Source organism: Eulemur rufifrons, chromosome 4, assembly GCF_041146395.1.
Source record: "Eulemur rufifrons isolate Redbay chromosome 4, OSU_ERuf_1, whole genome shotgun sequence".
Taxonomy (NCBI): Eukaryota; Metazoa; Chordata; class Mammalia; order Primates; family Lemuridae; genus Eulemur; species Eulemur rufifrons.
Genome location: NC_090986.1, coordinates 64,100,772 through 64,117,435, shown reverse-complemented (window position 1 = coordinate 64,117,435; position 16,664 = coordinate 64,100,772). Strand labels below are relative to the sequence as shown.

Sequence of the window (16,664 nt, the reverse complement as noted above, 5' to 3'; positions counted from 1 at the left end):
CTGCTTGCCCTGATGGAAGCCAGTGCTATGTCATGAACTGTCCTATGGATAAGCCCATGTGCTGAGGAACTAGGGGAGGCCTTATCAACAGGCAGAAACCGACACCCTGAGTTTAACAACCTACAAGAAACTAAATCCAGCCAACAGCTATGAGAGAGAGCCTGGAAGCAGGTCTCCTCTCTGTCGCCTCCATCCCACACCTTGATTCTATCCTGTGACAGATCTTATGACAGAGGCACCCAGCTAAGCTGCACCAAGATTTCTGACCACAGAAACTCAGAGATAATAAGTGTTTACTGTTTTAAGCTGCTAAGGTTTGATAACTTAGCAATAGATAACTAGCACATGCAGGTAATCTGGTAAGTACAAAATCGTATTTCCTTCCTTTCCTCTCCTCTCCTGGGTACTCTTCTCCTAATATAAAGGGCGAGCTTTCTGGCAGCCACTTTATACCGTGAGGTCATGTGGAACAGACAATTCAACTTCTCAGCAGTTCTCACTTGAGTTGCTTTTAGGCTGTATCTTCTGTACTTCTGAGGCTATTTCTTGTTTTTATTTTTTATTTTTGTTTTTAGCCCAAATGTTGGACTTCATGTTCTGCTATTTATCATCTCATTTTATTTAGCCCATCACCTCAGCTCATCAAGATATTTTGAAATCCCAGTTGTTATTAATTATATTAATTCCCACTTAGTTTGTGTTTTTCTTAAACATGTAAGCATAAAATATGTCATTCCCTATGTCTTTATTAAAAATAATGATTGGCCTCACAGATGTACATGTGATAAGCAAATCGCTAGAAACTACTCTTCATATGCCAGTATTCTTTGGGTCTCTTGGTATAGCTCATAGGTATTTTGTCTATAAGAAGATCATAAAAAATTGATAATTAGACTACTGTGGAAACCCTTTCCCTACAAACACCTAGAGGTAGTGGTAAAATGACAGTTTATTTGTATTGTTTTTGTTGTTCTTCTTAATGTAATACTAAGCTCATGGGAGAAACAAAAGGAAAATTCTCACGTGCCAGAAATAAAGAGAGAACTAAAACTCAGAGTGAGCTGTCATGGCGGCACACCTGTGCTTACCATGAATGTAGCTTACAAGACTGCAAGTTGCCCTGGGTGAGTCAGTGAGTGGGTGGTGAGTGGCTGTGAAGGCCTAGGACACTACTGTACACTACTGTAGACTTCATAAACACTGTACACTTAGGCTACACTAAATTTATAAAAAGAAATTTTTCAAGAATAAATTAACCTTAGCTTACTGTAAGTTTTTTGCTTTGTAAACTTTAATTTTTTAAACTTTTGACTCTTTTATAATAGCACTTAGGTTAAAACACAAACACATTGTATAGCTAAACAAAAATATTTTCTTTATATTCTTATTCTATATGGTTTTTTCTGTTTTTCATTTTTTTTTTAACTTTTTTTGTTAAAAACTGAGACATGAACACATACATTAGCCTAGGCCTATACAGGGTCAGGATCATCAATATCACTGTCCTACACCTTTACATCTTGTCCCACTGGAATGTCTTCAGGGGCCATAACACAAATGGAACTGTCATCTCCTGTGATAATGATACCTTCTTCTGGATACCTTCTGAAGGACCTGCCTGAGGCTTTTTTATAGTTAACTGTTTTTAAAAAAATAAGTAGAAGGAATACACTCTAAATTAATGATAAACAGTATAGTATAATAAATACATAAATCAGTAACAAAGTCATTTATTATCATTATTAAGTTTTATGTACTGTATATAGTTGTATATGCTAGACTTTTATATGACTGACAGCACTGTGGGTTGGTTTACACCAGCATCACCACAAACACACAGTAATGTGTTGCACTGCGACATCACTAGGCAATAGGAATTTTTGAGTTTCTTTATAATGTTATGGGACTACCATTCTATATGTGGTCCATCATTGATCAAAACATCATTGTGTGGAGCATGATGGTATTCACACAAAAACTCATACACAAATATTCATAGCAACATTATTCATAATAGCCAAAAAGTGGAAATAACCTCAACGTTCATCAGTGAATGAATGGATAAACAAAATGTGGTATACACATACAATGAGTTATTTGGCTATAAAAAAGGAATGATGTACCAATACATGCTACAGTATGGATAACTCTTGAAAACTTATGCTTAGAGAAAAAAGCCACACCCCAAAGGCCACATATTCCCTGATTACATTTATATGAAATATCAGGAATAGGAGAATCCATAGAGAAAGGAAGTAGATTAGTGGTTTCCCAAGGATGGGAGGGGAGGAAGAGTTGGGATATGGAGTTTCATTTTGGGATGATGGAAATGTTCTGGAAATAGATAGTAGTGATGATTGCATGACATTGTGATTATACTAAAAACCAATGAATTATACACTCTAAAATGGTTAAAGTGGTGAAATTTATATTATGTAAATTTTATCTCAATAACATTTAAAAAAATTCAATCCTAATAAAAACTAAAGGCATTACAAGAAAGGGAAACTACAGACCAATATCCCTCATGAAAACAGATGCAAAAATCCTAAAAAAACTAGCAAATCAAATCCAACAATGTTTAAAAAGAATTTTATAGCATGACCAAGTGGGATTTATTCCGGATATGCAAAGCTGGTTCAATATTAAAAAGTCAATGTAATCCATCACATCAACAGGCTGAAGAAGAAAAATCATATCATCATATCAGTTAATGTGGAAGAAGCATTTGATAAAATCTAATTCATAATAAAATATTCTCAGCAAACTAGGAATAAAGGGGAACTTCTTCAACTTGATAAAGAAACATCCGCAGAAATCCTATAGCTAACATCATACTAAATGGTGAGAAAATAGATACTTTCCTCTTAAGATCAGGATCAAAGCAAGGATGTAGCCTCTCATCACTCCTATTCAAGAAGGACGAGACATCAAGCCCACCATTTTCTTAAATAAGCTTCTGATCTGAAGCTTAGTGATAAGTATGTGTCTTTGAAGTGTTTCTTTTTGAATAAAAGAATTCTTTCACCATAGAAAGAGTATGTGCTTTGAGTTAGGGGTTTTTGGTTTTGTTTTGTTTTGCTTTTCCAGTAGTCATAGGCAGCCTGACACTGAGAAGGAGAACCAACTATGACAGCAGAGACTAGGGTTTTGGTTCTAGCTTTGTCACCCATTGTTTATGTAGCTTTGAGCAGGCCACTTACCATTTCCTGGCTCTATGTCCTCTGGCACATGAAGGCCACTCAGAGGGCTAATCCCCCTTTATCTTCTAGGGTTGTTATCACTTGGACTTAGAAAGTGACAGTTAGAAGGCCAAAGGCCCCTTTAGGAGAAAGAGGGGTGAGGTGCTGGGGGCCACTTTCTGCCTGAAATAGACTTGGGTACACGTGGACTCATTTGAGAGTTTACTTTTATTCCACCACTGGTGGAACTTGAATTGGACCATTGATGACACAGAAATGAAAAGATCTTCAGGAATTTTTTCAAGAAGTCACATCTTTTAGTTAAAGCCTGAGTTTTGATCTTGATGGTGGCTGGTACTCTGAAAGGCAGGCATGTATAATTAAAGTCATGGTAGTATTGCTTCCATATTCTCTTAGATTCTCCACTCTTCAAATACCAGATCTTAAAACATCCAGCATTTGTCGAGTGACTGTCCTGTGGGTTTCACTCTCGTTCTGATTGTATTACATGGTAGCCAATCTAAAAGCTCCATTTTGCTAAGGTTGGATTGGCTGTAAAATAAGGAAATCAGCCGCAGGGTCATTACAATGGTTAAGCTGGAGAATGTTATTTAAGTACCTGGCACTTGTTAGATACTCAGCAATTGGCAGATAATATTGGTATTGCCAGCAGAACTTCATTTATCCATCCATACTGCCGAACTCTGTTTTCATGATCAAAATGGGAAACTAGTGCCGCACCGGACTACCAGCCCCTAGGAATAGGACCCAGTAAGGTCAAGGCCGCAGGATATCTGTTTTTGTTCATTCCAATCTGCTCTATTCAGTGACCACAGGTACCCTGCACCTCACTGCCTAGAATTGTATAAGAAGAAGCAAGCCAAAATCCTCCTGCCTGATTTCATTCGGTAGCTGAGAAGCCACAGGACCTTGGCCAAACTACTCAACTTCATTGTGCCTCACTTTGCCCATATGTAAAATAGGGAGATCAGTGAGGTGATAGGAATGGTCTCTTCTAACACTGAAATTGTGTGATGTAATAATTGTGATGATATTGCCCGTATATATGAACAACTCTAGGAAATTTGTGCTCATTATCATTCATACAGTGTATACACACACACACACACACACACACACGTTGGCATAAGGGATATTTCAATTCTCTTTTATATGGCACTTGGGAATAATTCTGTCTTCCTTTCCCTGCATTTAATTTCTTAAAGAAAATTGTTCATCTAGAACATTGTTATGGGTTTATAAGACAGACTTCATCAAAAAAAGAACAGTATGGTCTTTATTAATTTTTTGTAAGTGGACATACGCTAACCACAGTGGCTGTGTTATATGAGCATTGTTCCCAGTGTGTTTTGTGGTCACACTGGGTCTGACGCTCTAGTCCAGCAGCCGTAGCCTGTCTGAGGGAGGTGGCCCAGGCCTTTGGTAATGGGAGCTCTCTGTGGCAGTCCTTGAGTTGGCACAAGTTGGGTGGAGAGAGCATGGGGAAGAGATGGATGGTTTTTTAAAAATAATAAAAAAAACTTAGACACGCCTGCCTACAGAAGCATACCCCGGGCTCCAATTGTTCTACCCCGTCCCTGACATGGTTATACTGTTCAGCTTATTCTGGGAGGGGAGAAAAGAATGATACGTCCCTGTGGACCATGCCTTTCCAGCCTCCTTAGGATACTTTATAGGTTGTTCTCTTTTCTCTTGATTTTCAGCGCATCAGAGCAGAGTGACGATGGTCCTGTTTGTCCTGGAGCTGGAGTGGGTGCTGAGCACAGGGCAGGACAAGCAATTCGCCTGGCACTGCTCTGAGAGCGGGCAGCGCCTGGGAGGTTATCGCACCGGTGCCGTGGCCTCAGGTCTGCAGTATCCTTTGCCGGACAAGATCTCTCGGTGGGAACTTAGCTGTTGACCTCTTTGATTGATGAAATTTGGGGACACGTGCATCTTGAAAGATTTTTGTTGTTGTTATTTGCTGAGTTGCCCTATGTGATGAAGATGCTCATAGACCTTCCTGAAGCACAAGTCGTCAAGGTTCCTCATGTTAGTGAAGTGAGGCATTTTTACCTGAAATAGTAGACACGGCTGGGCAGGTTGTGTGTCTGCTGTGACACAGGGTCTGACATCCAGGCAGGACACAGCCCAGATCTGTGCACCTCAGCTGTCAGAATTATGATACATGGAGATGAAACCATCACCAAAATATAATATTTGATATTTATACATAGGTATTAAGGTTGTGAACATTCCCATTGATGCCTGGGAAAAGAACTACAGGATTCCTATTCATTTTAAAAACAGTTATTGAGAAGCTACCATGCCAGGACCAGAGTGGTCAGCAGGTATCTACATGGTAATGTTCTAGCTTAGCTCTATGCATGAGACTGTTCCAGGATTTGTGGAATGGTATTCTTATCTCCCAAGCTGCCAATGTGCTCAGGGTAAATCCCTGCTGATACTGGATAATTCTCATGTCTGGCTGACTGGGCTCCAACAAGTACAGTATGGACCCGTGTGTAGCATGGGGGGATGATGCTACCCTTGTAGGGAGTAAAGGACCCTGAGAGTCTTAGTCTCTCCACCTGCTGACGGATGAGAAAGTAGGTGGAAACAGATAAGAAAGAAACAGTAAGGCCTGCTTTCTAGTTTCATCTCCATATTTATAAAATGCCTGTTCAGTGATTCTCAACAACCTGACAAAGCACATTGCTGGTTTTTTGCAGCCATGTAGCAGGATGGATATTTTTATGTGTATATAGGCTAATGTCACTCTTATTTTTCTGGCTGGAAGGGCAAGGTGAAGAAACTAACAATGGCCATTGTGGAAGGTTGTGAAAGTGGCAAGTTCCCAAGAAGACCAGAGGCAAGGTTGATAAGGAATGCAAAGCAAGATCAGCTTATCTTTGAGAGGGTCATACGGCCTGTTAATAAAAGAAACTCCAAACTTGACTTTCTACAAGCCAGTTCAGATGAGCATAGTGCTTGAACTGAAATACATGAACTCTCTTGTCAAAACAGTAATGATTCCTTATAGTGTTAGAGTGGAAGGGCACTTTGAGATCATCCAGTCTGCCCCTCTGTCTTGGTCTGTTTAGGCAGCTCTAACAAATTACCCTAGACTGAGTGTCTTATGAACAATAGAAATTTATTTCTCATACTTTTGGAGGCTGGCAAATCTAAGATCAAGGCACCGGCACATTCAGTGTCTGGTGGGAGCGTGCTTCTTGCTTCATGGACAAACTGTCTTCTCACTGTGTCCTCACAGGGCAGGAGGAGCAAAGGACTCTCTGGGACCTTTTTTTAAAGGGACTAATTCCATTTGTGAGGGCTCCATTTTCCTGACCTAATCATTCCCAAAGGCCCCACCTCCAAATACCATCACATTGGGGATTAGGTTTCAACATTTGAATTTTGAAGGGGCATAAGCACTCAATCTTCTTTACCACACATACACACAAATTGTGACTATGGGTGGTGATGGATGTGTTAATTAATTTGACTGTGCTAATCATTACACAATATAGTGTATAACAAATCATCATATTATATACCTGAATATATATAATTTTTGTCAATTAAATACTTTTTTAAAGAATTCAGGCTGGGTACAGTGGCTCATGGCCTGTAATCCTAGCACTTTGGAGGGCTGAGGCAGGAGGATTGCTTGAGGCCAGGAGTTCAAGAGCAGCCCAATCAACATAATGAGACCCCTCATCTCTACAAAAAATTAAAATAAATTTGCCAGACATGGTGGTGCACACCTGTAGTCCCAGCTACTCAGGAGCCTGAGGCAGGAGGATCTGCTTGAGCCCAGGAGTTGGAGTTTGCAGTGAGCTAGGCTGACGCCACGGCACTCTAGCCTGGGCAACAGATGTGTGTTTTACTGGAAGACTGGGCCCCAAAGTCTTTTTTTATTTTTATTTTTTAAAGACTATTTTTTAGAACAGTGTTAGATCCATAGCAAAATTGAGCAGAAGGTATAGATTTCCTGTATACTTAATGCCCCCACACGCACAGCTGCCCTATTAGCAGCGTCCCCCACTGGAGTGGAACATTTTTACAACTGATGAACCTACATTGACACATCATTATCACCCAAAATCCATCGTTTGCATTAGGGTTCACTCTTGGTCCTGTTCATTGTATGGATTTGGAAAAATGTGTGATGACATGTTTCCACCGTTGTATGGTACAGAGTTTTCCTGCCCTAAACAGCCTCTGTGCTCTGCCTGTTCATTTCTCACCACTGTGTCTCTTTGAGATAAGCCCATGAGCCTTTAGTAGCTGCCTTACATAACATGTCTTAAGCCCATCTCATACCTTTCCTGTCCCAGTCCTAGAATCAGCCATTCTTTTAATGAGGAAAAATATTCAGAGATAACAGGAAATATATATGGGGTGTGTGTGTGTGTGTGTGTGTGTGTTAAAAGAAAATAAATCATCAGTTCATATATTTCTCACAAAAATTCAGCATTACAGGGTTTTTACTTCTTCATTTTTGTGCTGGTTCTTTTATCTTGGGCTGAAAATCTTGGTTCCTAAAACACTGACATAATTCCTTATTTGCTTTACACTATGGTATATTTAAATGGTTTCAAAATAGTAAGTGCAATGTTAAAATAACAATAAGACTACTGAATAAGAATTTTAGATTTCTTCGCAGCTCTCTTTGTCCTTAGAATACCAAGGATGTAGATTCAAAATGTTGTGTTTTAAAGTCACTTGAAATAATCCTAACTATGTGGTTGTATCACCAATTTCATAGTTAGTTTCATTTATTTAACTTCATTTTCAATTTGGGGGATTTTTTCTTTTAATTTTAATATATTTTTTAATATGTAATATTATTACAGGATTCCAAAATGGGATCTCTAACAAGAGAGATGTCTCACTTCCATCACTGTTCGCTTACCTTGATTCTCCCCCCTCCATGGGCAGCCATTTTCATTATATCTTAATCCTTCCACTCCTTCCTTTTCTAAATATAAGTACATCCCTGTGTGCACATGCACACATGCACACACACATTTATATTTCCCTCTCTTTCTTACACAAAGGTAGTATAGCTTATAAACTCTCATATTCCTTGGCTTTTTTTCCTCCCACTTAATGTAACCTGAAAATTCATGTCAATGTATGGAAATTTTCTTCATTTTTTCCCCCCAGCTGCATAGTATTGTGTTGTGCAGATATAGCATAGCTAATTCAATAAGTCCCCGATTGATGGACTTTTGAGTTATTGTCAAACTTTAGCTATTAAAATAATATGGAGTGAATAGCCTCAGGCATGTGTCATTTTATATTTTTGCCAGTGTACCTCTGGGATAAATCTCTAGAAATAGGATTGCTAGGCATTGTTAACCAGAGAAGGTCTCTAGAGACTCCATGCCTAGGGTTTTTACTGGGGGCTGGTCACATAGGCAGCGTCTACTTGGCACATACCAAAATTCCAGACTCCCAGAAGGAAAGCAGGTATTCAGGATAGGCCGTGTTGTTTGTGTGGTTAAGGCACAGCGAGCCACTCTTATCAGTTAATGGTGGGAACCCTCCCAAAAATCCAAGTTCCCAGACACTATGCCAGCTTTGTAAGCAGCCTTTCGAAGGACAGCAGTCAGGTCTGCTCTGTTAACTGTTTTTTTGCACAGTACCATTTTCATATCAAGTTCTTGAACTGTCCATTCATAGTTCCATTCAAATCTTGCCCATTTTTAAATTCAGTTTGTGATCTTTTTATTCTTGATTGCTCTTTTTATGTTAGGGATTTGGGCCCTTTGTGACATAAGTTGCAAATATTTTTTTCAATTTGTCTTTTGGCTTTGCTTATAGTATTTGTTGTTTGTGTTTTTGAGGCATAGCTTTTCCACTGCAAGGTTATACAGAAACTCTCCTATTTAGAACTTACGTTTTCATTTTCCACATTTAGATCCCTAATTCATTTGGAATTTACCGTGGTATACAATGTGAGATACAGATCCTATTTTTTTTTCCAAATGGCTATCCAGCTTTTGCCAACATCATTTTTTTAAAATCCATCTTTTCCTTATTCATTTAAAAGCTACCTTTATCAGACAATTTCTATGTGCTTTTGAGCCTGTTTTTAGACTTTCTATTTTGTTCCGTTAGTCTATTTATGCACTGACACCACACTTCTAATTAAAGAAACTTTATAACATGTTTTAATATCTGACAAAACTCACCTGTCCTATCACACATATTATTCTTATTATCAGAATATTTATGGCTCTTTTGCCTTATTTATTTTTGCACGTGACCTTTAGAATAAATATACCTAGTTCTAGAAAACAACATGTGTTGGTATTTTTATTGGGATTATTTTAAATCTGTAAATAAATATAGTGAGAAGTGACATCTCTAAGTCTCACCATCCAATAACATAGCATCTTAAATCTTCCTGTCCAGTAATACAGCATATCCTTCATTTTGTTAAGTCCACTTTTGTGTCTTTCAGCACTATCTTCAAGTTTTCCTCAGATGGGATTTGTACATTTCTTATTACATTTATGCCTTTTTTTTTTCATTGTAAATTCTGCCCATTCAATTTTGAGAAACAATCCTTAATGCTTACATGATAGATTTGATGTTGAAACCCGGCATGTGTTTATTGGTGACCACTCAGGCCAAGTAACGATCCTCAAACTGGAGCAAGAAAACTGCACCCTGGTCACAACATTCAGAGGACACACAGGTAGGACTAAAAGCAAAATCATCATGTGTTGATACTACAGTGAGACAGCGCCTGCTGCATGTCCTGATGTTCAGTTGATTCGTTTTGAAAGTGGCAAAGTACAGTTCGTGCTTGTGCAAAGATAAGTATGATAATGCTTAACTGATTTCACAATGGTTTAGTAAGACATAATGTCAGAAATTCTTCTACGTAATCCAAACAAAAGAGGAACCAATCTATTTTGAAAACGTTGGTGATTTGGTTTTTTGGCATAATGCACTAGAGAAAGCCAATGTTGGCATACATTAATGAGACATTGTTTGAGACTGTGGCAACAGTTCAGTCCTCAGAAGGCCAAAAGGACAGCTGCCTTGGGCTGTCCTGGTCCTTCTTGGAGTGAGAAGATACTGTGCAAGAGGACCTCCACTTTCAAGACAAATGAAAAGAAAAATACACTCATCATGGGTAGCTAAGCTGTGGAAAAAGGGACAAGTTCCTCTATAACTTTCCTTCTTTTGGGGTCCTTTTCAGTTTAAAACCCAAGGTCCCCTTTATGTTACTGGTCTACTCAGGGTCATTTAAGCAAAGTAATATAAAATATTCATGCGTAGCCTTTGAAGGACTTGAATAGATGATGATGATTAATTTTCTACTAGTATTTTTAACATGTTGACCCTGGAAACATTCTAGAGAATGTTGACCCTGGAAAATGAGTCACTGCCTGTTGTCATGGTTCTTGATGGGCTTTTATGTTTTCTTCGGACTACCAACCCATGATTTAGTGTAGAACAGGGCTAACACTGAGTTTGGAAGTCATATAAGAAGAAAAGTAGGGAAAGAAGATGTAGAACCAGATAGTACCCAGATCATAAGGGTTTCCCAAAGGAAAAAAATGGAATGCTAGAATCAGAAACAGATAGTAAAAAGAAGATTGAATCCAAGGAAATAGATTCATAAAAGACCATCTTAATTATCTGTGCCTTTAGAAGGAAGAACATATAGAGACATGCCCAGTGGATAGGAATTTCTCTTTTTAGCCACCTGCACCCTGGCCAATCCCACAACTGTCCCACCTCAGAAACCTTACACTTGTATTTGACTGCTGACTTCAGCCTCCTCATTGTCCAATTTCCTACATCCTTCTCCACTCCAACTGCCCTGTGCCCTTGGGGAGAATTCTGGTCCTGGATCCCCCCAGTGTCCAGCATCTCAGCCCCTCTATCACCCTCCTTCCCAGTGGTGCCCCACTTCAGCCACGGCTCCCCAGCATCCTCAGTTCAGTGAGTGAGAATGTCCACCTTCTTCCGTAGTCACCCCCCTCTCAGTCCCCTAAGTGGCCGCTGCAGACCGTCACCACCCTTCCCAAGCCCCTTTCCCATCTCATCCCCTGCCTTCTCCTCCAAAAGCCACCAGAGAGAAGCTTACATATTTTGTCCACTCTGTATCCTTCCCACCCCAACAAACAAGCTTTTCCTGTCTCCCTTCACCTCCAGGGCAGGAGCCTGCCTACCTCTGGCCCCAGGCAAACTCCTCAGCGCCTCCACACCAAAATTATTCCCTTTGTCTCCCTTTTGACTAACTCACTTTTCTCAATTTATCAACATGCTCAAGTTGCTTGCCTGTTAAAAAAATAAACCATCTAATCTCACTTGCAGATGAGGGAAAAAAAAAAAACAAAACCCAAAGCCCTCTCAATCCCATGTTCTGTTGTAGCAGTTTCCGTCTTATTCTCTTAACAGCAATCCTCCTTTTTTTAAAAATTGTGGTAAAATATACATAACAAAATTTACCATTTTAACCATTTTTAAATGTGCCGTTTAGTGGCATTAAATATATTCACATTGTTGTGCAACCATCACAGAACATTTTTCATCTGTGAAACTGAAACTCTATTCCCTTAGACAATAACTCCCAACTCCCACGCCCCCCATCCCTGGCAACGATCTTCCTTCTGTCTCTACGAATTTGACTACTCTAGGTGACTCACATGAGTGGAATCATACAGTACTTGTCCTTTTGTGACTGGCTCATTTCACTCAGCATAATGTCCTTAAGGTTCACCCAGGTTGTAGCAAACAGCAATGCTTCTTAAAAGAATATAATTTTCCCAGCTGCTTCAAATCCTACACTTCCCATTTGCTTTCCAGCTCCCTGTAGTCTGCTTTGTCTTTGTTACTCGACTTACACTGCTGTCCCTGAGGTGACCAGTGGCCTGCTAGGACACGTTTTAAACCTTATCATCCTTAACCTTTCAGCAGCATTCGACATTGTGGCCATTCTTGCCGTAACTGCCTGCCTTTGGCTCCTGTGACACACTCTCTCCCACTCTTCCTTCCACCCTTCTAATGGCTCTTTCTGCAACTTCCCTGCGGTCTGTGGCACACCCAGGCTCTGACCAACATCCTCTTCTCCTTACACTCTGTGCTCTCCCTTGTTGACCTCAGCCACTACTCCCAGTCACAGAAATAAAAGGCACAGTCATTGTCCTCAAATTCCTCACGACCCAGTGTAATTATAGTGCCGGGTGGGGAGCAAGCACGGAGCAACTCACTTGGAAGGAGGTGGGAGGTGGTCAGGGAGGGCCTCTTCAGGAAGGTGTCACTTGCCCTGAGGTCTTTGGGGATACTTAGTGTTGAGTTCATGAAAAAGAAGTGAGAAGAACAATGGAGGCAGAGAAAATCAGCATGGGTAAAGGTGTGGAGACTGGCAACAGCATGGCCTCCGGGGAGTGCGGTCACTCTTTTTTGGCTGGAACACTGGGCACGAGGGAGGGAGAGGGAAGGCAGGGGTGGAGGGACAGCCAGACAGGAAGCAAGGGTCACTTCAGATCTCAGAGGCTCATCTCTGGCTTTACCTGGCGTCAATGAGAAGCCATTAAAAAGTTTGAAGAAAAGAAGTTAACCTAATTGGATTTTAAAAGATTGTTCTAGGCCGGGCGCGGGGGCTCACGCCTGTAATCCTAGCACTCTGGGAGGCCGAGGCGGGTGGATTGCTCAAAGGTCAGGAGTTCGATACCAGCCTGAGCGAGACCCCGTCTCTACTAAAAATAGAAAGACATTATATGGACAACTAAAAATCTATATAGAAAAAATTAGCCGGGCATAGTGGCGCATGCCTGTAGTCCCAGCTACTCGGGAGGCTGAGGCAATAGGATCGCTTAAGCCGAGGAGTCTGAGGTTGCTGTGAGCTAAGCTGACGCCACGGCACTCACTCTAGCCTGGGCAACAAAGTGAGACTGTGTCTCAACAAAAAAAAAAAAAAAAAAAAAAAAAAAAAGATTGTTCTAGCAGTAGAGAGTGTAATTGGAAAGCTAGTAGAGAACTGTCCCTTGAAATGGGACAGTGGCAATGAGAGAGCGAGGAGTGAATGGACTCAAGGTAAAATCTAGGAGGTGCACTCAGCAGGCCTGATGATGGACCGGAAGTTCCCAGATTCGCTTTTGGCACAGGTGGCTCTCAGCCTGACCTCTTGACTCCTCGGTACTCAGGCACTCACCGTAGGGTGGCCAATGGGAGTCCCCTGAGTTCTATACAGTATGTTGTTTTCTCGAGGTCAGGAAAGGGTCAGTAGCTGCTTCTAACCACTGTGCTGTCAGCCATATGTAGCTCAAAGATCTCATGTTTTGTAGGCTTGTCCTAAAATAAAATACTGCCTTGGCATTGTGTCTTATCTTTCTCCAAGAGTTTAAAGCATTTTCGGTTCATTTTTATCAAGAAATAGCTTTGAGGAAAACAGGACATGGCCCAGGAAGGTCACTAACAGGAAGGCAAATGTAGCGGGTCAGATATTTAGCTCGTTGTTGTTACTATTCCTGAGAGTAGTATCTGTCCGTCAGTAATCTGGCTCCAGCACAACTCATGCACTGAAGCTAGAGCAAGGACGTCTAAGAGAGTCCATGGTGATTCAGACATATTGGTGAGCTCTCCCCATGTGGTAGGCCCATTCTGAGCCTGGGAAGATCCCAGACTCAGCAGACCCAGTTCTGGGAAAGGATTTGGGTAAACCTAGATCCATTAAAGAGTGGTCTTGAGATCTCAACATTCCAGATCCAAACTCAGAAGCAGGTAAGTCTTGGGCGTGTGTCCAGCATCATAGCCCTTCACCCCACCGCTCTCTCACAGTACAGACAATCATACGAACATGGGGGTTAACAAGGGAATTGGCCCAATACTCATGTGCAGAGGCCAAAGTAACACTTTCTAATCCACAGAGATTTAGGAAACTAGTTTTAAGTTCTTATGCTCCCTCTGCTGGTTTTCTTTCTGGAGCTAAATGCCAAGTATCATAGTTCTTTGCTATTTCTACAGAAATTAGAATGTATTTCTATCAAAAAAGTCAGAAACTGCACAAAGGGGAAGAAAATCATATTTTGGCCATTGGAAATTAATAGTGTCGATAAAAATCTCCTTTTTTCCTTTTACTTCTAAGAATTTTTTTGATTAGCAGGAACATATGTGAAACAGGAGGGTTTGAATGTAAATCTGCCAAAGCATGTTAATTAATCAAAAATTAAATACAGACTTGTTCATTAGCTGCTAGGAGAATTATTGAAAGGAACAGTGTAACTATAATAAAAATAAACAAACCAAGAAAGGCACAATTCAGTGCAAAGATGCAAGCTCAAATAGTGGAGAATTTTAATTTTTGTTTATAATGAAGATTTTCACACTTATGCAGTTTGTATAAAATACAAGTCATCTTCAGCTCTCTCTGTATATGCTGGTGCCAGGCTATATGTAGGTGAATAAAACAAGCCTAATCCATGTCATTATCGAACTTCTAGTCCAGCATAGAGTACACGCTTTAGATGAGTAATTGCAGACCATTCATCCAAACATGAGTGTAGCAAGTACTATGAAACCCTGATGCCACGCACAGAGGTTGCTTTGGAAGTAAATAGCAAGAGAGCCTCTCCTGGCCAGGCACGGCGGCTCACGCCTGTAATCCTAGCACTCTGGGAGACTGAGGTCGGAGGATTGCTCGAGGTCAGGAGTTCAAGACCAGTCTGAGCAAGAGTGAGACCCCGTCTCTATTAAAAACAGAAAGAAATTAGCTGGGCAACTAAAAATATATAGAAAAAATTAGCCAGGCATGGTGGTGCATGCCTGTAGTCCCAACTACTCGGTAGGCTGAGGCAGAAGGATCACTTGAGCCCAGGAGTTTGAGGTTGCTGTGAGCTAGGCTGATGCCTCTGTACTCTAGCCTGGGCAACAGAGTGAGACTCTGTCTAAAAAAAAAAAAAAAATTAAGCAAAGTATTTGAATAAGCAATGCTCTAAAGAACATATAAACTATCAGTAATCACAGAAGGAAGGCTGTTTCTGGGGGCGCCTCTCCCCTCCGTCTCTGTTCCTCTCTGCTCCTCAGTGTCCTACACCCGGCCCTCCCGCCACCCCCCACAGGAGGGCTCTCCTGAATGCTCTTGCTTATCGTCCTCCCATTCCTCTCTGCCATCCAATTCAGCGGGTCAGATGAGTCAGCATGTATTGAGTACTTCCTGTGTACCAGGGACTGTGCACCGTGCTCAGATACAGAGATACAGAATCCAGTGTCTACTGTTGGGGATAGACTTATCTGACAAAGTTCAATCTGGTGGTGTCAATGTAACAATAGAGACATAAGCAGAGATTGGAAGCCCACCCCGATTGAGGGTGTTGGGAAGGCTTCCCGGTGGAGAGATCATCTGAGCTGTACCTTGAAGAGGGAGAAAAAGTTAGTTGGGTAATAAAAGGTAGGACAAGGCATTGTAGGCAGAGGGAGTAGCCACATGCCCCAGGAGAGAATGGCTCCACCAAACATCATGCACATGTTCTTCTTGTTCTCGAAAGTCATCCATCATCTTATCTTCACATTTGTGGTGTAAGGTCTGAGGCTTATTTGATTATATCCACAGAGCCTACTACATGGAAGATGTTCAGTACATGCTTGTTGAACTGATTTGAAATGAATACTGTAGTTTACAATTGATAAGCCAACTGCTAGTAACCTCATTGTCAGGACATTGACAGAGAGCTGGCATGGGACCCCAGAGGTGTTTGCCCCCTACGTCATCCCATCCTTTTTCATGTCTTGCTACTTTTCATTCCATCTTTCCCACTCTGAGCCCTGGGACTTGATAAATATACCCTGACTTCTTTAACCAGGTTCACTATTTTCTCTTCCTAACTCTCTGTGTTACAGAGAACTCCCCTTCCCAGCCCTGGCCCCTGATGGCCGGATGTAAGTGGTAAAGCTAGAGACTGGTCTTGTTTCTAAAACCTTAATTGATCTCTTGATAAATGGGATAGTATGGGAACAAGCTGGGTGCTGTCTTAAGGCCGACTAAACAAAGGACACCCTCACGGAAGTTGTATAGATGAGGCCTCCTGTACTATGATCATAACTGATGTTTATTGAGTACTTCCCATGTGCTAGGCACTATTCTGTATGCTTATATATATTAACCCATTTAATCTCAACAAAACTGTGGGTTAGGTCCTGTTGTCATTCTATTTTACAGATGAGACCTCTGAGACACAAAGACATTAAATAACTTGCCCAAGGTCATATACCTAATAAAGGTAGAGCTGGGCTTTGAGCCTAGATTCTGGTTCCAGAGCCTGTGCACTTATAATCCGTATCTTAACTTTAATTCCTTCACCATAAACCATCCTCATCCCATGGTCACCAACAAAGAAGGACAGAGGGCCTGCTCCTCATGGTGCAGTGTTTGTAGATGTGTAGGTGTATATTGACGAGGGAATCTAAAAGTATCTGTCACCTATACATTGTAAGCCCTATTGCAGTATT

General features: G+C 41.0%; 1 protein-coding gene across 2 annotated transcripts in view; it reads left to right on the top strand.

Annotated features, from left to right (window-relative positions):
- Window positions 1-16,664, top strand: part of WDFY2 (WD repeat and FYVE domain containing 2) — a 143,876-nt gene that overhangs the window by 101,302 nt on the left and 25,910 nt on the right. The window contains exons 5-6 of one of the 2 annotated variants that reach the window (XM_069467698.1): window positions 4,907-5,057; window positions 9,785-9,897. In XM_069467698.1, coding sequence (XP_069323799.1) covers window positions 4,907-5,057; window positions 9,785-9,897 — 264 coding nt within the window. The remainder of the gene's footprint in view (window positions 1-4,906; window positions 5,058-9,784; window positions 9,898-16,664) is intronic. The other variant, XM_069467699.1, reaches the window with a different exon arrangement.